Genomic DNA, 25,406 nt, shown 5'->3' with positions numbered 1-25,406 from the left:
AAGGTGCCTGATGCCCATATAAGTGCAATAACGTGTGAGATGATGCGGACGCCTGAGTTAGAAAGGATAGTGGGAGCTGTGGGAGGAGGTGCGAGCAGCTAGTCTGAACAGCACAGCAGAAAGGTGGGAGGTGCACGGTGGCTCACAAACACACACACACTCATCACTTAAAGCATTTATGTAACCAGCATCTCACTCCAGGTAAAGTGGATGCGTAAATCCTGTTTGACACAATGAAACATCCAGTGTTAAACTGCGTAACCTCGTCACACAGGTTATTTTAGATTTTTCCCTTTTTTTGTAAAAAACATTGTCATAGAATGACGTTTGATTAAGGCTTAATCTTTAATCATAAGCTAAGAGAAGAAATAATTAATTTCTCAAAGCCAAGGAGGGTTACACTGAGTGCATTTTAAATTTATAGCAACTATTTGTAGCTGTTTTTTTTAATAAAACATATTCTGCTCTCGCTAAAATACAGCAAAAATGAAAGTTGTCGTGAAGAGTTTGGTTCTGTTTGAAAAAACACATTCCCATTTTTACCTGAAATCTTATAGTGTTGAGATTTATTCTGAGAAAAGCTTGATTTCAGGCCAGAGAAGAGAATAATAAAAATATAAAAATAATTAATACACTTTGTTCTCCAATGTAAGTGACAAATGAAAAATAACTGTGCTGGCCAGAATCACCTTGAGTCTGAGTCTGAATCTGAAACCTTCCTGAGCTCAGCATCTCCTCTGATGACCTTTGAACTCTGTCACTGACGGGCAGTGGTGCTTTAGCAGAGAGACATCCCCACTCACTGACCTTTGACCCTACTGAGCTTATAATTTTGGCCAGTTCCTCTGCAAAAACATGTCAGAATCTGCCATCAATGTTTGTGACGCTAAAGGATAGCTTTTAGTGCTGGTAATTACATGTACATCAGTCTGTTTAAGTCTCTGTGAGTTCATTCCAATAGCTTATGAGGATATAACTAAAGAATTTAAGGCAACAAACAGCAGAATGTCATCATATCTAGGATGATATCCATCCTGTTTTTCAGCATAATCCTGTTTATATTTATTTGGTGAAAATGGATTAACAGCCTGTTAGCGATTGGTAACTGTTGTTGCTCTGTGCTGTAAATGTAGAGCTGATTTCAGATTGTGCTACAGATTGTGCTACATCATCAGCATAGAGAGAGATTGATCAACAGTCCTCCTGGAGCTACAAAATGGTGGCGTTTAACAGTAAAAAAAAAAGATAAAAGGTATAAGGTAGAATAAGGGAAAACACGTTAAAAAGTAGAAAAGACAGTAAGAAAGGGTGAATTGTATAACTGCAATACATGATACAATGAGTAAAGCCTAAAAACAAAGGGGCTAAAACAGAAAACTAAGATTATGGATATAAAAACTAAAAACTGAGAGACTAAAACAGTAGTATAAAATAAAGGTTCTAAGGGAACAAACTAAATCACTGGTTGTCTGGCAGGCTGCAGCTCAGATTTTAAACTCTATATTAATGTGTGCAGACCCTTTCAGAGGACTTACCCTGCTAGCAAAATAACTGTTAGCATTGATCTTTTTCTGTGGAGCCCTCCTGTTGTGTCAGCATTGACAGCCTGTTAATCTGCACCCAGGGGAGCTACAGCTGTGAGACGGGGATACGAGACGTGCAGGCCAGCCAATCGATTGTCGCCACGACAACCTACAACCTCCTGTTGCCTGCTGGAGGTCAACTGTGAATGGCAGGACGGATTTACCTGGAGGGAGACCTGAGGGGCGGAGTTTAAGGAAATCTGGGGGATCATTGCAACTGAGACAAAGACAATGAGGAGAGGCAAAGAGCTCAATAGCAGGCAAAAACACTGTTCAACATGCTATTAAATTGGCATTCAACACATGGAAATGTTGCAAAAGAAGTAAAATAAATCTTATTCATGCACAATTTGACCACATCTCCGTTTTTAAGGATAAAAATGCAGCACACTCCTGATCTTCGTCTTCCTCAAACACTGGTTTCTTTGTCTTTGCTCCACTTTTCTGCACCTGCTCACCACACTGGAGGTAAACAAAGGAGTCCTACGGCGTGCGGTAACGGGAGCCGACTCCATTAGTGGGGAGTCCCTCTGGAGTCTCTGTGGGGGTTGGGAGAGAGGGAGCGCGTGGACTGAGGATGCGCTGCTGCAGGTGGGAAACAAGAAAAGCAAATACAGCATCGTATTCTGGCCATGCCCCCTTGTTTATCCGTGATGTATCTTATACGGTCAGTCAAAGGAACACGCAACACTTTGTCCATTGCAACTCAATTTTATTGATTTTTAACTATATTTCACACAGATTTCCACTCAGGCTTAGCTGTTATTTCCATCGTGAAGACATGTTGTAAACGTACTTAGCTACATTCTGTCACTACTCAGTCATAAACTTTTCTGTGCTGCAAGAACTTTGCGCCAGACTCTGCAGGATCCAATTATCATTATTAATTCAGCACAAGCTCCCTGCAGAGCCTGGACGTTTGCACGAGGGACCTGGAAAGTGATGCTGCACGTGCGGGCCTTTGGCCTCACGTGGCTCTTCAGGCAGCCCACACACATGGAAATGTGTTCCATGAGTGCAGCTCTGACCTGTAGCTCCGATCGCTCTTTTTCAAGCATACGAAAATCTCGCTCCTTCCACAGAAGTAACAAAGTCATTCCTTGTGCATTATATGATAATATTTACAAGTTTCACTCCCTGAGGGTTTCATTTAAACAACACTGCAAGATGAAATTATAGTTTCCAGGTCACCTTGAAGGGTGCAGATGGCACCAAATCCATACACATGAGCTCATTTTAAAAGATTCCACCCACACACGGATGCATGACTTTGACTTTATGTGTCACCAAAAGTTTCAGGGAGCCACCAAGCAGCTGGTGGTGATAAGAAAGATGTTGCGTAATGAGAGGTTAGTGCAGGCACCTTCTCTGGTTGTTGGCCATCAGCAGGAGGGTCCAGCTCAAGGTTTCTCCCTGCCACTGTTGAATAAAAGTGGGGCTTTGGGTCTCTGAAAGCACCTAGCATGCTCAGATTAGCCTGTCAGGCCTCCGGCTGAAGCTCAACATGCTACAGGAAGCGAGGTTTTGACTTTGCCCTCTTAAATAGAAGATGCTCCTTCACACGGCCTGACCATGAACAACGCCGACACCTCTGTGACGACGTCATGTGACGTTAAAGCCTGAAACGGAGATGTTATTTTTCTGTCGGAGCGTTGGCTGTGGGTGTCCTGACAGCAGGAGAGAGAGTTGGCACCAACACAGGAAAGGAAATAGATTTAGAAGGATCGGCCGCATCATCTGCTCCGAGGCAGCACACAGGAAGATGCAGCACGCCTCCGAACCGAGGAGATTACGCAGAGAACAATGGCATCGCACTGGAGCAAACGCGGGGCTGGAAATAGCCGATCTTGTGCGGGAATGTTGGCTTTCACTGTCTTTACCGAAATCCCAGAGAATGTTACCGTGGATAAAGTTGCCGTTTGTTACATATTTACACAAAACTCCAACATTTATTGATGACAGACGAGACTCGTTTTAGATTCTCATGCATCGCAAGACTTCTCCTCTTCAGACAAAGTTGCCCTTCTCCTTCCCAAACTGCTTTACATAATATGCAAATGTAATCACACGGCGTGGCCACACTCTGCAGGTCTGGGAAACAGCCATCCTGTAAAATGGGATTATTGCACATAATTTCCCCATCAACAGCCCTATTGAGGGACTCAAAGTGGGTCCTCGTGTTGCCATGGCAGTGTCAAAGATGGCTGAGGTATGAGGCCACAACTTTTATGAGGCTGAATCTTTTTTTTTGGGTCCATCAGCAGCTGTGAGAAGCTTTCCATTTTAAAAACAAACAAACAAACAAGCAAGATCCTGCAACGTGTGCAGTGGATCTGGAGGGTTGCGTGGTTTGTACAGCCACATTTTGACTCAAGCCTGGATTTTATGATAATCCGTCCTGGTGCTGGGAGATTTTATAACTTTCCTGTTTATTTTACAACAAAAGTAAATAACAACACGATCGAAGAGGGTTCATTGACCAAATGTCACATCTGATGGGAATGTTGGATGTTGTTGATTATTTATGACACCAAATGTTATTTATTCTGGTGCTTAGCTCTTCTGATTGATGCTGATTCCAGGAATATGCGTAACTACTGAGGCCCCTCACTGCACATCCAGACTATTGTTCTAAAGCAATAGCCTTCTTTTTTATGGCTCAGTTTATTAACACGCTTTTAGCGTCTGCACTCATATTAATAATCATTTATGCTCTATTAAACGGAATTGTTTCATATAATCCCCTGCAATTAGGTTGGTATTAGACGCTTAGTAAGGCCTTAAACACTTTATCTGTTGTTGTATCGCAGTAAAGCTCATTAACAGCCTTCAGTGACAGCCGCGCTGTCCAATCAATGACCGGGACCCGCCCCCTGTTGTCCAATGGTAATCGGCCGTGAGCCGGGCTGCTTGCTGATTGGTGAAGATCGCGCTGTGGTCTTCCTCCCCGGCATTGACGCTTCTTTTATCCCCCCCTTCTGGTCAAGGTTGCGCTGGCTGTAATCGGTCAGACGGTGCCAGAGCGTCTTTTACGCACGAGCAGCGCCGATAATCAACAGAGTTTGCGTTTGCGCCCCGCAGAGGAAGCTCCCGCCTCGTAGAAGCAGCCATGGATGAGATGGAGGAAGAGTTGAAATGCCCCGTCTGTGGCTCCTTTTACCGGGAGCCCATCATCCTGCCGTGCTCCCACAACATTTGCCTGGCGTGTGCTCGGAATATTCTGGTTCAGACCCCCGATGCCGAGTCCCCGCAGAGCAGCCGAGCCTCCGGATCCGGGGTCTCCGACTACGATTATCTGGATTTGGATAAAATGAGTTTGTACAGCGAGGCGGACAGTGGCTATGGCTCATACGGGGGCTTCGTCAGCACTCCTACCACCCCGTGCCAGAAATCTCCAAACGGGGTTAGAGTTTTCCCACCGACCGTCCCTCAACAGCCCCCGCCGCAGCACCTGCTACCGCACCCGGGCTCGCTGCCCCCCATCCCGCGTAATTCTTGCATCACATGCCCACAGTGTCACCGCAGCCTCATCCTGGACGACCGGGGTCTCCGCGGATTCCCCAAGAACCGGGTGCTGGAGGGGGTGGTGGACCGATACCAGCAGAGCAAAGCGGCTGCCCTCAAATGCCAACTGTGCGAGAAGAGTCCGAAGGAGGCCACCGTGATGTGCGAGCAGTGCGACGTGTTCTACTGCGACCCTTGCCGTCTGCGGTGCCATCCTCCCCGCGGGCCCCTCGCCAAGCATCGCCTGGTGCCGCCGGCGCAGGGTCGCATAAGTCGCCGCGCGAGCCCCCGCAAAATCTCCACATGCACGGAGCACGAACTGGAGAATCTGAGCATGTACTGCGTCCAGTGTAAGACGCCGGTGTGTTACCAGTGCTTGGAGGAGGGAAAACACGGCACCCACGAAGTCAAAGCTCTGGGCGCAATGTGGAAACTGCACAAGGTACGTGCGTAAAAACCAGACGTCAACATGTCCGTGTGCTGCTGTCGTGCGCGTGAGTCTCAGACTTGAGCTGAGCAACAAGTCTGCTCTGGCCCCGCTGCCGCATCAGCTTTAGGAATGCTTCGCAGGATTCAGCTGAGCAGAGGAGCGTTCCCGTCTGACGCGCACCGCTGCGCGCGGTTCACGTGAATTCAACAGCTGAATGAGGCACGTCCTCACAGCTGGGAGCTCTCCAGCGTGCAGAGCTGTCAGCAACGAACGCAGCTCTGATTAAGATTCTGTCCACACGTGGACAACAGGAGCAGCAGGAGAATCTGCCTCCATAAATCCGCACTCGTGCACAACAGAACCCAGCTGTGGGGGTCATCCAGGCACGATTTCAGCCGACCATTTGTTTCTTCATGCACCAAATTCCTCCACCCCTATATATATATGTTCCACTCCCTTCTCTGCCTCGACGGCTGGTACAGGCGCCCACGAGATGTTAGGCACGGCCGCCAAATGCTTTAAAAAGAGGCGGCGGGGCACAGATGCAGGCCCTGGGTGCGGACCGAGGGGCTATTTCAGAAGCTGAAGCTGTCGTGGGCTTCAGTGTTTATTTCTGTGCCTCTGCAGAAGAACTTCCAGTAATGTGGGTGGATGGAGACCTTGATAAAGTACTTCAGCGCTCGCCCCCACACACACGCACATAGACACGCACACACACGGTCGAGCAGCATGTAGTGATAGTTACTGCAGTGCCAAAAATATGGAGAATTTGAGAATTCACCCACACATGCGCAGATTCAATGACAGAATGTCTTCAAAATAGCAATTTGAACACATCTCCGCTTCAATCATCTGTTCCACAGGCTGCTGAGATAGCACATTACCTCAGATTGAGAAACTGATGGGAAAATCTCCAGGGGGGCATCCTATCACTGACCTCAGGATTACCACCAGTCACAAGTCATCCTGCTTCACCCTCCTAAAAGAAAACAATATCTGAAAGATACATTTTTAGATGCTGACCCATTGCACTGATACTGGTGTCAGCATGTTTTCTTTCGTCCAGTTTTTGGCTTCTTTTCATGGTTCCTTCTCATTTCTGACCTGATATCTGAAGCGTTTTGGCCCACAGTAGCTGTGACAGATGGCCTTCAGCTCTGTGCTGGCAGTGTGGATGATGATGATGGCATCTTTCAGGGCTTCTGGGTGTTCCTCGTATCCAGATTGGGTTCCGTTTCCCGCAGATATGTTGTCAATTTTTATCACACCCCAACACAGAGCCCAGCGTAGGAAACTCCAAGCTGCTTTTGCATGCGCATCAGTTTTCTCACCAATAAAGTCTGGTCCGAGCTGTTGGCTGCTGTATGTGATCGGACCATGAATTTTTTGCTGTCACTGGTAAATAAAAAATAGTGCAGCTGCCACATTTCAGAGCTGATAAATAGATGCTTTTCTCACTTCCTGTCCAGATTTATATCGAACTTGTACTTCTCTAGCATCACCTTTGGCAACCTGAGGACAGACTCTGTCCTATTTGTCTTCCTAAAACACTTCTCTTTAGAGCTGAACCACCTGCCGCCATGGCAACCGATTCCCTCTTGGTGTCGAGCAGCATTAGGACTCAGAGGTACTGGATGATGTGAGAAACCCATCATACACGCCTAGACCCTGTGCTACCATGACATGACCGTGTCTAAACTACGACACCAAGCCATTTCATGCCTCCAAAGTCAAATTCGGTCGCAAAGGACAAGTCAAAATATTCAGAACTTCATAGTTTGACTCATCCAATTGTTCATCTGCCTGATCATATCTGTGTCAGAGGGGTTTATGAGCAGACAGTGTCCATGTTAATCTGTTATCCACGTTACATACATTATGAATGGTGTCCATTCAGTCAGGGATAACAGAGGGGATCACGAAGCACCTTTAGGACAGATCTGGGTCAGGCTCTGCCGTGTCTTCGAGCATTTAGTTGCATTTAAAGGGGATTAATTATATCGCATTGAATTCTTTCTGTATGATTGAAAGTTGCTGCTTTTATTGGCCCACCTGTTGCTACCCTCCATTTCTACAAGTTGGTAGTGCGCGTGAACTGTTTTCAGAGTCTGTTGAGCACACTTTTGGCATTTTAACCAATCTGTGGTGGAAGCGAGGTGGCCCCCAGTGACCTGAAGGTCAATGGAAGCTTCCCCCCATCATTAGGGGATTGCAAATTCCTCCCGAGGCTGCATATTGGCTGTTAAATGAATGTGATTATCTCCATAAAGTAGCACTCCATAATGGAGGCAGACCACATTTACTGTCAAAAAAGTTCATCCCTTGGTCTTCTGGACCACCCCATCCAAAGTGGAGGTTGAGGAGACATCGGGTGTTTGATCTTAAGGTTCGTGACACAGACAGACGGCCCGGGCTGATCCGAAGCCGACACAGATGGGCCATCTGAGCACTATCACCTTGGAATCTGGGCTAATGAGAGCAGAGTAGGCAGATTGTGGAAGGAAGCCCCATCTTGATATTGAGGGGGATTTGCATCTGGATGAGCTTCCTGTAGCTCTGCTTGAGCTCAGTGGGGGGGACAGAAAGGCCTGGAAATGTCAGGCCGGGGTGACAGGATCTCTGCCCTTCTGCTAATAGTAATGAGGCGAGCTGTCAAGCTGGATCTATTGTGTTCCCAGTAAATCCTGCTGTGTGGCTGCTCAGTAACCAGGACATCCAGACAAAAGACAGCACCAAAGTGTCCCGTAGCAAATGTTCATTGGCAACTGAAGAAGAGGTACAGCAAAGGTGCAATTCTGTTCTCAAACTGAAGAAGGTTGAGGCTTACTTGAGCTGTACCACCTTAAATGACCTGTTTTTCTAGGGATTTCATGAAAAACAACAGGGTTCATCTCAAACTGTGAGCTGATAGATGAAATTTCAAGAACGCTTTTTGGTTGAGTCCTTGGTGTGAGGTTGACAGTGGTGGTGAGAAATAGATCCGCGCTAGGGGGGTTGTGGGAGTTCTGAGTCTACTCTGGACATGTGTCTTATTGATACCAGATATTCCTCGGTGGAGTTGTTACTATGAGCCCTTTCCATGAGCTCTGAACAAATCCAAACATGTCTGTGGTGCTTGAGTCCATCGGGGCTGCAGGCTCTCCACGGAGCTGCTTGGTATTTAAGGCAACAGGTCAGGGTGAGGAGAAGATCTGGGTTGGGACCATCAGCATTGTGGCCCTTTTGCAGACGATGTTGTTTTTTCTGTGTGAAATACAGATGTTGTTTTTGCTTTTTATTGGACTATCAAATGATACCAGTTAAGATGGATAAGGACCTGGTCCTGGCTGTCCTCAGATTGGTCCCTTATAGGAACTTTATTCTGCTCAAGATCCCATTAAATGCTTTTCTTTCTTGCATCCGTTCTTGCTCTAGAGCAGGGGTGTCCAAACCCAGTCCACAATCAGGCTAATGCAAAAGCACCTTGAGGCAATGAGTGAACTGTTACTGGTGCTTTAATAATTGAATTTATTTGACTTGTGAGTCTCCCTCTGGAGGCTTCAGAAGACCTTCTAAGACAGACCCATTCTGTTAATGTCAGGGTCCTGTCAGGAAGAGCTGGAAGATGAACTGTGTTTGATCCTAGAGAACAATATGTTGTATCTCTTTTCCAGATGAGTTCCTGGACCTTTCGAGTTGACCTGAACCACCAAAACATCTTTTCCTCACATCTACTCTGATAGGATTATTAAAGTGGCTGAATGATTATTCATCATGGAGGACTGTGTGGGATGAAGATAAAGGCTTGATAGTCAACCTCAGTGGGAGGGAGGGCTCAATCATCCTAAAGCTGTTGGGTACGCACTCCTCCATTATGGGCAGAGATATATTCATCCCTCCAGCTACCATGAAAATGCGTTGAAAGAGGAAAAGCGATCTCGGGCCTAATGAACCAAATTTGATGAGATTTTTAACAGAGTCTCAGAGTCCAGTCTGCAGCCAGGCTCCATTAACTCAGGCTTTGTTTTGAGATAGTACTGTCACACACACACACACACACACACACACACACACACAGACAATAGTTCAGTTCTGCTCCAAATTCCTCGCTGCTGTCCCCTGGTGCCTTCAAAGAAGTTTCTCATGTGAAGAAACTGTGGCAACTTCCAGACGCCCTCCTTATTACAACCCCTGCGTGTGGATAGTTAGCGACTGCTGCTGCAGCAGGGATGTGATGAATAGTGCACCTGCCACTCAGGTCCACGTGTGGGAGGCCGTTTCACAAGACACACAGCAGTTACACACTCCAGCCCAATCTTATCTTGATGCAAGAAGATGTTTGAGAACAGCTCCCCAGAGGGTAAAATACAGTAGCATCAATATAGCATGTAACAGTGCATGTGAACAGCTGCAACCTTTTGGTTTTAAGTGTCTACTTGTTTACTCTTTGGGGAGGGGGGGTGGTGGTACAGGCAGGAATCATGCTGCTAGAAGAAGGCATTAATATCTACTCACTTTGTTACCATACTGGAGTGAAAATATGGAATAAACCTCTGCAGAAACAGGATTAAATTAGGTTAAATACTGTGTAAAACCACTGAAAATGCTCACGCCCTAAGCTTGGAGATAAATGAAATTCTGAAACGACAGAAGATTTATGTGGTTTTATGTTAAGCCAATAGGGGAATACTTTTACTTTTACTCTGCAGCGGCTTTAAGAGCTTAAATTGGCATTATTCCTACATCTTCTTGTCCTCTCACTTCCCACCTCCTGGAGGGAGATTTGGTTGTACCATTGCCTCTGACACGTTCGTTTACCTCTGACAGGCTGGTGAGAAGGCTCGGCCATGGTGAAAACACGAAGCAAGCAGAACAGCCTCGAAGCTGCTGATGAATTATTCATGCCTTGCATGTGTTCCTGCTCGGCTTAATTACTGAGATGATTAGCAGGGACACCCTAAACTCCCTACACCACATTAACAAATCCTCTGTCATGTATTGCAACATGGAGGCATCCCTCAACAGGCTTAGAGTTGAGTTGCATTAATAATAAACACGTAGAAATGGAGATGAAAGAAGCCCTCGTGAAAAAAAACATGCTAGCATTGTCTATACAGTGCAGCAACCACTGGACCGGATGGACAGGTTAGCAGTGTAGCAACTGAAATATCCTGTAAAGTTAGTCCTGCTCAGTATTTCAACCCTTTGTTGAGCACAAATCTTGTTTTTCCCACATGCCGACCTTCTGGTGAGATGCTACAGTCTTTAGCAGGAAGTAGCCTTAAGCTATGTAGAGAAAGCATCTAGTTTCACGGCACGTGTTGACCTGGTTTTGAGGATGGAGCTCTGCAGGCTCTCTGATAGACACTGCGGAAAAACGCCTCCAGACAATCAAGTGCTTTTCATTTCATCTGCTCTGTGGGCAAACGCACGCCGATAGTGAGCCGCGAGTGCCGTCAAAGAGGCCGCAGCGCAGAGGAAAATGGGAAACCTGAAAGATAAAATATAGTCCATGTCACCGCAGCTTAGAGGGCTGGTTTAAGTGACCTGATGGGCCTAGAACCTGATGGACTTGAGGCTTATCTCAGAGGACCCAAATGGTTTTTTGCTTTCTCATAATTTTATGATGCTACAATAACCACAACATAAAAAGCATCAGCAGCCAGAAAACAAATCGCCCTTCACTATAACATAGTTTGTATTTCAGGATTGGATTAGGCTCAGCCACAAGATGAAGCTTAACTAAACGGACACCAGGGGCAGCATATTCACTGTAATACTGGAAAAAACTGAAAAAGACCAAGGACGGAACCCTGTGGGACTCCACACAAGTTATGATTCTCCTGCATTTTATTTATTTATTTAGTCCATTAGATATTCTTGTCACACCAAATTAGCACGGACGTTTCTCCGACAGGGTCCCACGATAACAAGCAGGAAGTTCTTTTGAAGTCCCACACAAAAGAATATTTTGCAGTCTTTGCTCAGCTGTTACCAGCTCGGCCGGTCCCCTGGTGTAGTCGGATCATGTTAGTGGCAGCTGTCACGGTTTTCCCAACGCTGGGGTTAAAGGTCAGCTGCCGGATCCTGCCGACGTATTCCCATCTGACTGGCTATAACGTCGGATGTGTGCTTGCTGGCTTGACACTGTTGATTCCCCTACTTTTGGAGTGTTTCAGGATTTTTTGTTATCTTCTGGAGTTCAAGCACCCTTTTTGTTTGAAAAATTACTTAATGTCCTCTTATATGAACAGAATACCACAAGCTCCCCAAGTTGACTGTTGTTCAGTGAACCGAACAAGGTTCCCACGAGGCCAGGCCGTGTCCTGACCCCTCTGTTCACATAACCCTGCTTCTCATACACCAACACCCCGCTGATTCCCCGCTATCCCAAACAGGAGCGCCTTTCTCATCACACTCATCCAAAGCCTTGGTATTTCCCGTCACGTGTGCCGTCCTCTGCATTATCCAGCACCAGACCATTCAAGAATCGAGCCCCGTTTCTGTCCACAAATCGTCTTCGTTTTTCTTCCAAATGTCATCTTCGTCCGTGAGAATTAGCCCTCTGGTGCGTCTGGTACCTGGGGTGAGTGCTCCGACACTTTCAAATGTCAGACTCTCAGCAGCCATGAAAAGCAGCTTTGCTTCCAGAGTGACCAGAATACCATTTTGTTTGCTGGGATATTTCGCTTCACTTGAGCTCATCTGCTGCTTGACTTTTGGATTAATGATGTTTCATAAACACAGGAATATTTTAAAGCTCCATATTTATGAAGGAGTGTTTCAATTGTTCTGCCACTGTGCCTCTAACACAACTCTCTCTCTCTCTCTCTCTCTCTCTCTCTAACTAACTATATATATATATATATATATATATATATATATATATATATATATATATATCTCACAGGGTCAGATGTCTCAAGCTCTCAACGGCCTCTCAGATCGAGCTACTGAGGCCAAAGAGTTCCTGGTCCAGCTGAGGAACATGGTGCAGCACATCCAGGTACTTATACAATAGAAGCAGGTGCAGATTTCTTCTTTCATGGCTGCACCAGGATGGAGATAATCCCTCATTCTGCTCCGTAATCCCTAAAACCACAAGTGGAACGAGCAAGGCCACAGTCTTTAACAGGGGCTTCAGACGCCACTAGCGCTAAATCAGAGTGACTTTAGTCAGGAATAATTGGACTTACTGTCAGCATGACAAGTTAAAATGCTTCTGGCGCTCTGTTGCGTGTTGAGACAGAAGGCTGCGGTCAGTTTATGAAGCAGATGAGTGGAGATTAAACACTGCGTGACGGCGGGGGGGGCGCGTCATGGGGAGAATGTGGCTGTGTGAGGTTGTGACGCTAATGGCGTCCCGCTCATCACCACCATCTCCTGCATTTTCGTTCACCGTCTCAGATCTTTCCCCCCCTACTTCCTTCGCTGTGTTGCAGGAGAACGGCGTAGAGTTCGAGGCCTGTCTGGTGGCGCAGTGCGACGCCCTCATCGAGGCCCTGACCCGCCGCAAAGCACAACTGCTGGCTCAAGTCAACAAAGAGCACGAGCACAAACTGAAGGTGAGCCACCCGCACGTCTGGCAGAGATGGTTTCAGATTTCATCATTAAAGTCTGTGGGAATGAAAGGTTTTGTCTCGAGACCATCTGGGACAGAGGGAGACCGAGCCAACGTGAGAGAAGGAGGAGGAGGAGGAGGGAGCGATGGATTTGTGCTGTACTGCATCCAATTTCACACTCGGCTGCTCTGTAGATTCAAGTTTTCACACGTGTTGGTGGTTTGAGACACACATGCCTGCGCATGACGACGCAAACACACGCAGGCGTCTGTGCTAATGAATTTCTGTGCTAATGCGGCTCAAAAATCCAAATTGGAAAACTCTTTTTCATCATCATCATCATCATCATCAAAGCCTCTGCTGCAAGCGTCCACCCAGCGTTCCGTCTTTTGTTGAGAGGTTTTTGTCTGGCAGCTCAGCTTCTGCAGTTTTACAGGTAAAAACTGCAAGCAGCTGCTCAAAGGCACCACAGATGTTACCTGTAAATAACGGCAGCCATTTTTCTGGCCTGCAGCTAAGATCTTCCCCCACACATGTGGAGGCATCAACAGGCCCATCTTGCCTGGGCCCCACCCGCCATCCGCCACATCTGAAATTCAGGTTGATCTCTCAGCACGTACTCATTAAAGCTAACCCTCACAGGCAAGAACCTGCATGGGTGTTCCCTGTCTGGTCCTGGAGGCCGTCTCACTTTAGGCACATGTCCGAACCCTCGACGGGGGGGGGGGGGGATCACTGCACCTCCAGCCCCTCTGACACGAGCACTCAATTATTTCTGTCTAATCAGCATGTGGCTCCATGGCGGAGGTCATCAAATGGATGGGGGCGACACTCCTGATGATAATGTGGGCCTTTGTGTATATTTTATGTGCAGCATCTGGATTTATTTCCATATGAAAAGCTAGTTTTCGCGTGTGTCAAAATGCCAACCGTGCGTGTTTATTCACGTCTGATTAAGCTGCTAATGAAGCGTCCTGATTAAATTGGGCTGTTTCTGTCATATAAAGAACTCTTTTAATGAGCAGAAGCTGGGGAAAGCTCAGCCAGACCTGTGACAGTGCAAACACACGTCTCTTCTTACTGCACCACTCCGGTTCTGCACATTGACACCAAGCATGGTCACCATGGTGACCAGGGCCCCTTCAGCCTGTTGTGTGAAGTAGCAGAGGCGGGAAGCAGATCTGACAAATATGAATCAGGTTTTTTTCTGCATGCAGATTCTTTAATGGTTGGTTTAAGAGCCCCCGTGTTTGCCGTGTTTCTCCAGATATTCACACACGATTGGCTGCTTTATCTTCATTTTCCAGGCAGCCAGTTTTCTTAAAGGTCAGACTGTATTAATTGATAATCTATCACAGGGAATTTTTAATGATCGTGTTGGTATGAAGACTGGTGTTAAACTTAGCATGTGAGAGCAGTTAACAGCTAGTTTCCAGCAAAAAGAGACCGTGAATAAAGAGCAGTCTGTGGCGGTTGTTGGCTGTGGAAGACATTAGCCAGGACTCTGCTCTGCTGTCAATATTTCATCCTAGCATCATTTAAACAGATGAGGGATTTTATTCAGTTTAATTTGATTTATTAATTTATTTAGATGAGCAGAAACTCAGCGTCCTCTTCCTGTGGCTCATTTCTCTCTTATTAGCGTCACACAGTCGCTCTTAGAGTAGACAATATTTCCATTTCCTCCATCCTCGCTGGCACCTCGGGGTTGATAGAAGTTGAATTTCACCCAAGTTAGTTCATTTTTCTATGATCTTTTTTTCCTCCAGTCCTTTAACAGTGCCATTCCCATCGCTGTGCCACACGTCTCCTCTGCCTCTTCACCTCACATAACCTCTCTTTCCTCTCTGCTTCACACTCTCCCCACTTTACATAATCCCTCATATTCCTCTTTCCTCCATAATCTCTATTATGACGCAGTGTTTTAGTATAATTTAATCATTTTAAAATCCTAATCTCAGACTGTTGTCTGCTGTATTCAAGCCTGTGCTGTTGTAAAGAGGTTCCGATGCTGCAGTCACACAGGACCAACAGTGCCGCAGTGGTCTGATGAATACAGCCGGAACTGTAATCCAAAGAAAAGCAGGTCCTTTAGACTGGCCAAATGTACAACACAACATTAGTATTTGCTTATTAGATCTAATTTGGAATAATCCTTTGGCATGACATGGCTACAGAAATTGCAGAATATACCTATCTAGATATTAAGTCTAGTTACAGACAGCCTAGATAATGAGCTGGGATGTTTAGCACATAAATACTTATGCATAAAAATAAAGCTTTCCCTGGTTGCGTCCAATACCGACCCCTGTGGATTGAAGGGGTACTGCATTGTTTGTGGTCCATCTGTAAAGTTGCAGAAACTATGGACCGAAACCGCATTCAGAATCTGATCTAAGATTGTAGGTGTATTCTGTTTCTGATCGGGGAAGAAAGAGCTTCAAAGACCAGATGCTGAATAAATGCGGTGAGTTAGCTGTTGTCACGGCTACAGCATGTTGTTAACAACTTGGTCACAACTCAGTGATGAGCCACGGGAAAAGTCCGTGTGATGTTCTAAGGTTCTGCGTCCCACTTCTCGCTCGCCTGCTGGGATGATCGCTGTCCTTGTTTTTGTTTTAGCTGCAGTGTTGGGAATCTGCACGGCCGTGTGCTTCATCACCGTGACAACCACATGTGCAGGAGCCTGCTGCAGAAACGGTGGCCCACTTCCATTATGCTGTCTCTTCTCTCCCAGTTTCCTCAGCTAACCTCCAGCTCTCTTTTCGCTCGCGTGCTTCTTGCCGTGCCCATTATCTGCCCATCTCCGAGCACAACCGTTTTGCCACCGGCAGCTTTGTCTTTTATCTCGTCCCGGTGCGATGTAGGGCAGATTTCAGGGAACAAGGACGATGAAAGCATGGACGAGTGTCAGCGCCGAGAGAACATGAAGCGGTGCACAGTTCCAGTGTCTCTAGGTTGTGCAGAAAGTGAATATTGACTCCGGGTGCATGCGGAGACGGGACCGTGGGTTTGAGAGCTTGACAGGCTGCTGCAGCAGTGGGGAAACAGTCAGGGCGCTGCAGGGCTGTGGATGTTCCAGGCCTCCGTCAGCAGGGAGGGGACGGGGGAGGTCAGCCAGGGCGATACAGGCTGGTGAGGGTGAACACAGTTCTGGTGTACTGTTACACAGGAACCTTAGCAAAAATGTAGAAAAACCTTGGCTAATGGCCGACATGAATCATTCACGAGTATAAAAAAAGCAGCGATATTTAATAGTTATGAAGAGAAAGTCGTTTTATGGCAGCAGAAATACTTTTAGTACAAAAGTTTATGAACTTTGGAGGAGAAAATGCATTTTGTTTTTCATTTGCCTCAGCTGAAACGTGGCAAAACGTCTAACATTCGTTGCCTGGAGGAATAAAGGAAGTTCAAAAATGTGAATCCAGCGTCTGTGATGGGGATTTTCTGCAGCCTTTGCAAATAATGAGCACAAGAGGAAGCAGCTGAGGAAGAGGAGCCCGTTCGCATGGGTTTTTGAGCAGCTTTGATTGGTTAGACTGGCTAAATAAACATCTCTTAGCCTCCCAAACAGCCTGTCACTCAACAAGATCACTTACAAAAAAATGAATTGCACTTTAAACAATAAAGGTCCCTTTTAAAGAATCAAATGCAAAATCTACATTCAAATTTACAATTGACATATGTACAGTTTAAAATATACACCAAGTAATCCAGTCATATCAGTAAATTATAGCGTGATCAAGACCAAATGGAAGGAAGGGACCATTTCCGTGGCTAAATTCCCAGTGTTGTGTGTTCAGGTGCTTTTGAACGCACTTTTTCTGCACCCCTGAAACGTTGGCTGCTCTCTGGCTGCTGTCACTCGTCCTCGTGTGTTTGGCAGCAGCAGAAAGGATTTTCCTCTTTGTTCAGCTCTTCAGATAGCAGCACTTTTCTGTTACCTAGCAACTCCAGGTCCAGCGACTCTGTTTCATTCACGCCGCTCAAGGCAGCTCTGTGGACAGTGTCACAAACACACACCCTTGTCCATCTATCTTTGTGAGGACTTTCACAGACGTAACACATCACCTGGCTCCTAAGCATCAAAATGAACCCCCTGACCTCTGACCCAATTCATGTCTTAACCCCCAAACAGTCCTTTTAGGGACAGGACATGTCCTCACTTTGCTGGTAGAGCAAGTTTTGTGGTACTCAATAGGTACGGTAACAAATACAAGAACACACACACACACACACACACACACACACCACCTGAAAGGGGTCACGTTGTTGCAGGAAGTGGGGGCAGAGATAAGAGAATGATGATAGCATACCCCCCCCCCTCCCCCGAAAGAGGCTTTTTAACAGCCTCACTCATGATGTAACCGTGCTGACGACTGTCCGTGTGAAAACCAAATGTCGCTTCCATCCCTTTAACGTCAGTAACAGGGCGGCTCGCCCGTTTCCGCTCCCTCCGACGTTTTGCTGCAGCGTTCCAGGAGAGCAACGCCACGCGCCTCACGTCTGGCTCCAGAGTGATTTAAGAGAGTTTAAAGGTGGCTGAAAGGTGGCTGGTGTTGCTGCTCTATTCATCCCGCCTCTTTTGCACCTTTTCTCCAGGTGGTACGGGACCAGATCTCCCACTGTACTGTGAAACTGCGCCAGACCACAGGGCTGATGGAGTACTGCCTGGAGGTCATCAAGGAGAACGACCCCAGCGGCTTCCTGCAGGTCAGACGCTTCTCTGAGTCGTGTGGTTGGTGAGGAGTGTGTGAGGAGGTGTGAGGAGTGTGTGTGAGGAGTGTGAGGAGAGTGTGAGGAGTGTGTGAGGAGAGTGTGAGGAGTGTGTGAGGAGAGTGTGAGGAGTGTGTGAGGAGTGTGTGAGGAGAGTGTGAGGAGAGTGTGAGGAGTGTGTGAGGAGTGTGTGAGGAGAGTGTGAGGAGGAGTGTGTGAGGAGAGTGTGAGGAGTGTGTGAGGAGAGTGTGAGGAGTGTGTGAGGAGAGTGTGAGGAGAGTGTGAGGAGTGTGTGAGGAGAGTGTGAGGAGTGTGTGAGGAGTGTGTGAGGAGTGTGTGAGGAGAGAGTGTGAGGAGAGTGTGAGGAGTGTGTGAGGAGAGTGTGAGGAGTGTGTGAGGAGTGTGTGAGGAGAGTGTGAGGAGTGTGTGAGGAGAGTGTGAGGAGAGTGTGAGGAGTGTGTGAGGAGAGTGTGAGGAGTGTGTGAGGAGAGTGTGAGGAGAGTGTGAGGAGGTGTGTGAGGAGTGTGTGAGGAGAGTGTGAGGAGTGTGTGAGGAGAGTGTGAGGAGTGTGAGGAGTGTGTGAGGAGAGTGTGAGGAGTGTGTGAGGAGAGTGTGAGGAGAGTGTGAGGAGTGTGTGAGGAGTGTGTGAGGAGAGTGTGAGGAGTGTGTGAGGAGTGTGTGAGGAGAGTGTGAGGTGTGTGAGGAGAGTGTGAGGAGTGTGTGAGGAGTGTGTGAGGAGAGTGTGAGGAGTGTGTGAGGAGTGTGTGAGGAGTGTGTGAGGAGAGTGTGAGGAGTGTGTGAGGAGTTTGTGCTGAATGACATCATCTTTGTTAGATCGCCACACTCATTATGGAGCAAACTAGAACCTGCGGCTCCTCCATGGTTGTGTGTGTGTGTGGGGCGGGGGGGGCAGCATGTATACAGGATATATTAATCTCACAATAACATTTACGTCACTGGCGTCTCCAGATCTCAGATGCTTTGATCCGGAGGGTTCACATGACGGAGGGGCAGTGGGGGAAGGGCACCCTGACGCCCAGGATGACCAGCGACTTCGACCTGACCCTGGACAACGGGCCCCTCCTGCAAACCATCCACCAGCTGGACTTTGTCCAGATGAAAGGTGAGAGGAGATGAAGCAGGAATCCTGGAATCACTCCGGTCCTGTGGAGCCTTTGACGCCGTTATGAATCCGCGTTTCTTTCATTTCTGCGTGATCAATGTTGGTCCTGTCAGGACTCTGCGGGCTGTAATCTGTGTTTTTGGGTTCCCCCCCCCCCCCCCCCCCCCCCCCCCCCCCCCCCCCCCTCAGTCCCAGCTGCTCCGATGCTGCAGCTGGAAGAATGCTGCACTCAGAACAACAGCGCCACGTTGTCATGGAAACAGCCGCCGCTCTCCACCATCGCCGTGGACGGGTACATCCTGGAGCTGGACGATGGGAACGGGGGTCCGTTCAGGGTGAGTTGAGGGGGGCTCGGGACCGGTCGGCCGTGCAGATGATCCCTTCGTGTAATCCATCCACCTTAGACCCCCCCAGCTGCACGCTGAGGCCCCCGCTCGCTTTGTTATAACGGCAACTTAACCCCGTCGAACAATGGCGCCAGTACAATGCAGAAGGTATCCTCCTCCTCCGTTTAGCCCTGCACAGGGCGCCTATTGACCCCCCCCCACAATCGGTCTGGGAGATCTTTACATTCTCCTACAGTCACGTTAAACCTCTGCCCACTTTACTGGAAATAGGATCTGAAAGGAGCGTTTCAGTTGTTTTAGCATCGACTCCCGATATGATGCAAAGGTTTGGAAAACAAAAGGTTTGTTCCACCCGGTTTCATGGTTCCGGCCTGAAAAAGAATAAACACTTTTGATTTAAACGCAATATTGTGACCCTGAAACAAACGTTTGCTTCTGTCCTTCTTCGCGACCCCCCACGGAGATAATTACTGCTGTCTGATCAAAAGCTGATCATTGACATTCAAACGCGAGCGTAGCCGCCAAATGCTAACTGGCGAGCTGTCGGCAGTTGTGTGGCCCCTTCGGAGGTTTATCTTGGGCACCTATGATGCGTTTTTGATGGAAGCATAGAGGAAGTTGACTCACGGGGCTTCGCCAACGCAGCTCCTCGCCGCGGCGTGTCCTCGCTCTTTTTTTACCGTGGCGTGGGCTGCAGCCTCGCCCACGCTGGGTTATTTGCCAAGTGGGGGACGCTCCAACGGAAGCGGCGCTGAATGGGGGGTTAGCGAAGGCAGCTCTGCCAGTCCTGCATCACGACTCCTCACTGTGTGTCTCCGCAGGAGGTCTACGTGGGGACGGAGACCATCTGCACGGTGGACGGCCTCCACTTTCACAGCACGTACAAGTCCAGGGTGAAGGCCTTCAACGCCAGCGGAGTGGGCCAGTACAGCAAGACCCTGATCATGCAGACCTCTGAGAGTACGTCCCACCTTTGTTCCATCCCGACGTCCAGGCGCGGCGTCAAAACTGTGAGAAACGTGGACGATGCACCGCGGTGGGCTCGTGTTAGCGTCCGTTTTCCTCTGCAGAGCAGGAAAGAAGAGAAAAATCTGCTTTAGTTGCACCGCAGCACGTCAGGGGGCGGCGATTTACCCATAGTTTCACCAAATCGCAGCTCCAGCAGCATATTACAAGATTATCCGCTAACGTGCTAATTGGCTACGCTGGCTAACCGACCCTGAGAGGCGGGACTGAGCCTGTAGGTGCAGGGAATGAGAACGTCCCCCCGCCATGAGAACGTCCCCCCGCCATGAGAATGTCCCCCCCGCCATGAGAATGTCCCCCCCGCCATGAGAATGTCCCCCACCATGAGAATGTCCCCCCCGCCATGAGAATGTCCCCCCCGCCATGAGAATGTCCCCCCGCCCCCCTGGAGTTTCTCTGATATCAGGCAGCATAGAGGCGATCTAAAGCGTCGGCGCCGCCTTCGTGCGCTCGCTGTCCTGAAACCGCGAATAAATGTGGACTGGACGCGAGATCTGAAGCAGGACCCGCCGCCGCTGCCCGAGCGACGCTCCGCATCTTCAGAAGGAATTTCCATTCTGAGGAACTTGGAGAGAAACGGGAATATTTGTCTATTTGTTCTAAGATTTTAGCGCCGCTCTCCTGAAGGGTCCGGACGTTCCACCGCCTTCTTCATTCACTTTCATGTTTGTGGTTCAATAGCACTGAAGCTTCTCGGGCATCAGCTTGTCTCAGAGACTCTGCTCAAGCCTCCACTCTGGGTACCCCCCCTCTCCAACCCCCCCCACCCCCCCACGGGCTCACCCATCAGCTGCCATGTAGACGAGGCAGCTCGTCACCCATCAGAGGAGCTGACAGAGAACGCGTGATCGACGTCCTCCTCTCTGTGTCCTCTGATGGGTTTCTTTGTGTTTTCTTGTCAACTTCGCTGATCCAACGTGCTTTTTTTACCCCCCCCCCCTCTGCTTTGCTGCTTTGCAACACTCTCCTCCCCCTCCTCTCTCCCCCCCCCTTCACTCCACTCCACAGCTGGACACCCGCCCTGCGATATTCAGTCTATAAACACAGGTACGAACGGCTCTTGTTGGCTGACTGTTTCCACCCCCCCACCCCCCCACAACCGCCGCTTTTCCACTTCCTGTTTCATCACTTCACTCCTCTCAGCTGGGGAGGGGCTCCGCGGGCTTCAGTGGTCAAAAGCTCTTCTAATAAATGTCTTATTTCCTTCGGGAAATAAGGCTGCGTAATGAAACATCAGCGCACGTTAACATTAACAACAGCCGATGTGGAGCAGGAGCAGATCCGCCCCCCCACCCCCTCCCCCCCAGCTTCCACGCCTCTGTGGTGCATTCGCACTGTATTTCTGTTCATTCATCTGCAGAAAGACACACGTTTGAGTTGAAATGTGTGAATAAAATATTCAGGCACGTCGACTAGACCTTTTATCTTTTTATCTTCACCTGTTTCCTGCAGGTTAGGGTCAAAGGTCAGCGTTTGCAGACTGGCGAAGGCGTGATGATGTCATAGATGATTAAGACGATAGTTGAATAAGTCATAATGAGGCATTTACATATCAACATCACTCTTTTAACCCCCAGTCTGTAGACTCACGTCACCTCCAAACTCATGCTCATCAGCTCTCGGTGGCGTTTCCGCCGGTAACGGTGACCCCTGTGTGTCCCGCAGTTGCTTGGTTCACCTTTGACCCCGCCTCCGCCCACCCTGACATCGTCCTCTCCAACGACAACCTGACGGTGACGTGCAGCAGCTACGACGACAGGGTGGTGCTGGGCAACTCCGCCTTCTCCCGCGGGGTCCACTACTGGGAGATGACCCTGGATCGCTATGACAACCACCCGGATCCCGCCTTCGGCGTTGCCCGGGGCGACGTGCGGAAGGACGTGATGCTGGGGAAGGACGACAAGGCGTGGGCCATGTACGTGGACAACAACCGCTCCTGGTTCATGCACAACAACTCGCACACCAATAGGTGAGCGCTGGAGTCTCCTCCGGGAAGACGACAGAGAAGCTAACGTCGCTAATCTGACCTGCTAATCTGTGCAGGACGGACGGCGGCATCGCTAAAGGGTCCACGATAGGAATCCTGCTGGACTTCTCACGGAGGATCATGATCTTCCTCATCAACGACGAGCAGCAGGGCCCCGTCGCCTTCGAGGGGCTGGAGGGCGTCTATTATCCCGCCATCAGCATCAACCGAAACGTCCAGGTGAAGATTTAGCTTCTGTAATTAACCCGGTTAATGTACGGCTTGATCTTAGCTGAGAGAGAAAGAGCTGAATGTGAAGGCTAAGCAAAGGAAACTCTATGAGGATGTAACCTCACAGCTCCCCCTGCAGGTGGGACAAATACTAACAGCTTCTCTAACCCAAACACTTGTGTGTTTTTAGGTGACGCTCCACACTGGACTACCCATCCCTGATTTCTACACTCCTGGGGAGGCCGACCCCACCGGATCCGTATGCTAAATAGACTCACTGCGGCCTAACCTGTTTTCCTCGGGTTCAGCCTGTCAATCTTTAACTATGATACGCCTCCTGTCACCCCCACCCCCACCCCCACACTCCCCCGACCAACTGACCCCGTTCCTCTGTGTCGGAGGACCAGTCCAGCCGCGAGCCATGCCTTTATCTCGCCTGGACCCAGGACGCCTGGGCCAGCGGATCCTCACGAGCTGACGATTCCTGAATCATGTGTGGCTACAAACATAGGGGAATATGTTTCAGCTGTTAGCTTTCATACAGAGAGACTGACACACATACTTTACTGTGCTATAAAAGATACAACACCTCTACTAGCAGCCAGTTAGCTTAGCTTAGCATAATGGAGTCAGAGCTAAAACACCAATTGGTGTGCAAGTTACCGAGTGTGTAACCCGCCGCCAAGTGGCACAACCACACTAGCGACTGCACATGCTGCTCTATAGCTTAGCGTTCCTTTAGCCTACCTCCAGAGGGTGATCAAGAAGTCATCACATTTAGCTCAGCTAGCTGGTTGCTTTGTGTAGCTTAATATTTAGCATAAAGCCATTTTTGTTGTTCAGTCTCTCTGCAGGAACGCAAAGAGGCTCATTTCAATGAAAAGGGGGAGGTTGTACATCATTTGAAGAAGCCTCTATAGCATTAGCAATTTTTGACTTATTTATTGCTAGATTTATATAAAATAAACTGTATTGGGTGTATTGATTTTTGTTGTCAGCTCTGAGCGTTGTGGCGTGTCTGAAACACTAGGGGTAGCAGGAGAGGTCAGCGCATGCTGTGGTTCTGGTACAAGAGCAATAGTCCGATGCTCATGTGTCACTTTCCTATCCTCATCTGCGTAGAGGGTGCTTTGCTAAGTGGCTTCGCACGTGTGAGACGTCTGTACCATCCTAAAATACACACACACACACACACACAAAACCCCCGCATAACTTCAGTTCTGTGCATCAACCAGTGCTGAGAACTGGCTAACAAAGAGAACGATGAAGGTGCCTGAATTAGCTACAACGGCTCGCATCTTTTTTTTTTTACTTGTAGTCGTAGCAGTTTTGTAACACTGTCATTGAAACAAAGAACTGTACAGCTACATGACTTATTAATGTTGAGTTTTGTTCTTATTTGATGTATGGTTATTACAGGAAGAATCTTTTTGTTGCTCAATAAATCCCACTTATTTCTTGAAGAGGCTTTTACAGTAATAATGAGAACGAGTTCTGTCTCTTCAACGCACTTGGATGTTTGTGCTGTTGTGCTTGGGCAACAATGTATGAGACATAATGCTAATGCTAATAATATCCTCTTCATTATGATGTCAAGATACACCATATATGTGATTTTAGGTTGAACATTTTGGTTGGTCAAGAGTCCTCTGGGGACCGTGAACATTTAGCCAAAGGTCTTAGCAATCATGTTAGCAGACAGTGTGGACAGGATTTGGTGTCATACATGAAGCCACGGATGCTAACACCTGCAGGAACAGCTAAGCTAACTTCAGCCGAGAAGTAGTTCACTGTGAAGAGGGCTAACATGCTGTAGCCAGCTAGGTATGGTGATGGAGGTGTTGTGAGCAAAGAGTTGGTTGTCAGCTTACTAAAAACACACGCCAACTTCCTGATCTAGCTAGTCATGCAGAAAATCAGCAAAAGGTTTACAACACATTGTCTAGAGACTGTAAATACCTAGCCAACTTGTGAAATTACATTTTCAGCTCTGTTAGCTTTAGCATTCATCTCTTCAGTTGGAGGGAACTGTTGCCCTGAAAGGTTCCTGGTGCATCGCAGGCCCGCGTCTTTAGCATTTACACAAGGTGCTATCCTGTGTTCCAGCTTCATGGGTGTGCCTTTACCCCCCCGATACCTGAAAAATACACAAAACTTTGCTAAAAGCTAATCGATTGCTTCATCAGTGGAGTTCGTCATGCCTGACTTCAGCTGCTGCTATGTATTTTTCTATCAGCAAATTCAACAATAGTTAACTATATTACTGAAGAGAATATCAGTCAGGTGCAACAAAATGTATTTATTTTTTCTTTAATATTGATTGTAAAATTGGTAGAGCTGCCGCCTTCATCCATGTGGAGCAGATAAACATTTCTGCTACTTTTCAGTGCAAATAATGCTTTTCCTGCAACTTTTTTTCCTCCAATGTCAAATTTTATATATATAAAAAAAAGTGTAGTTCTGTCCTGACAATAAATACACACGTATGATTGTAACATCTATTTTTCCAAAAGGCCAAAAATACACTGTAAATACACAAAAGTAGGCCCAGGATCTGGTAAAACCTAAAGGAATGATGAAAAAAACTAACTCAGAGTCGCTGTGCGACACTCCAAATGTGTGTGAGGTGTGTGTGATCTGCAGTATAACTTTATTTTAAGTCCAAAGTGAGCTGTTTTGTTTTGGCAGTTTGAAGGAAAACTTTAAAGTGATGCCGATGTTTGCCTATAGAGAGTTTTATGAATGAAAAATGTCACTAATATAATTTCATTATAGTCGCTACGAGTGTGCATCCATGCTGATGTTACTATGACAATGAAATGAGTTATAAACTGAGCCTCTGTGGGTTTTTTGTACATGTGAACATTCAATAAATAGGTGTCAGCTAGCTCACATGTTGTCTGGGCGTCTGTACAGCTGCTGTTGTCTCATTTTTCAGG

The 25,406-nt window shown here is 47.8% G+C and overlaps 1 protein-coding gene across 4 annotated transcripts; it reads left to right on the top strand.

The window, feature by feature from the left end:
- Positions 1-4,551: 4,551 nt before the first annotated feature.
- Positions 4,552-25,359, top strand: trim9 (tripartite motif containing 9). Of its 4 annotated transcripts, none has more exons than XM_057058593.1 (11): positions 4,552-5,529; positions 12,407-12,502; positions 12,939-13,061; positions 17,661-17,771; positions 18,744-18,897; positions 19,087-19,232; positions 20,066-20,204; positions 21,279-21,317; positions 21,936-22,185; positions 22,314-22,476; positions 22,658-25,359. In XM_057058593.1, the coding sequence occupies exons 1-11, from the start codon at positions 4,693-4,695 to the stop codon at positions 22,733-22,735; spliced, it is 2,136 nt and encodes a 711-aa protein (XP_056914573.1). In that variant the 5' UTR covers positions 4,552-4,692; the 3' UTR covers positions 22,736-25,359. The 4 variants fall into 4 exon arrangements, with proteins under 4 accessions (XP_056914573.1, XP_056914574.1, XP_056914571.1 ...); XM_057058591.1 differs by having other exon boundaries at positions 4,555-5,529; positions 21,936-22,239; XM_057058594.1 differs by lacking the exon at positions 21,279-21,317.
- Positions 25,360-25,406: the final 47 nt, after the last annotated feature.

Source organism: Takifugu flavidus, chromosome 16 (genome assembly GCF_003711565.1).
Source record: "Takifugu flavidus isolate HTHZ2018 chromosome 16, ASM371156v2, whole genome shotgun sequence".
NCBI lineage: Eukaryota > Metazoa > Chordata > Actinopteri > Tetraodontiformes > Tetraodontidae > Takifugu > Takifugu flavidus.
The sequence above is the reverse complement of the archived record's forward strand: the minus strand, read 5'-3'. Positions and strand labels throughout refer to the sequence as shown.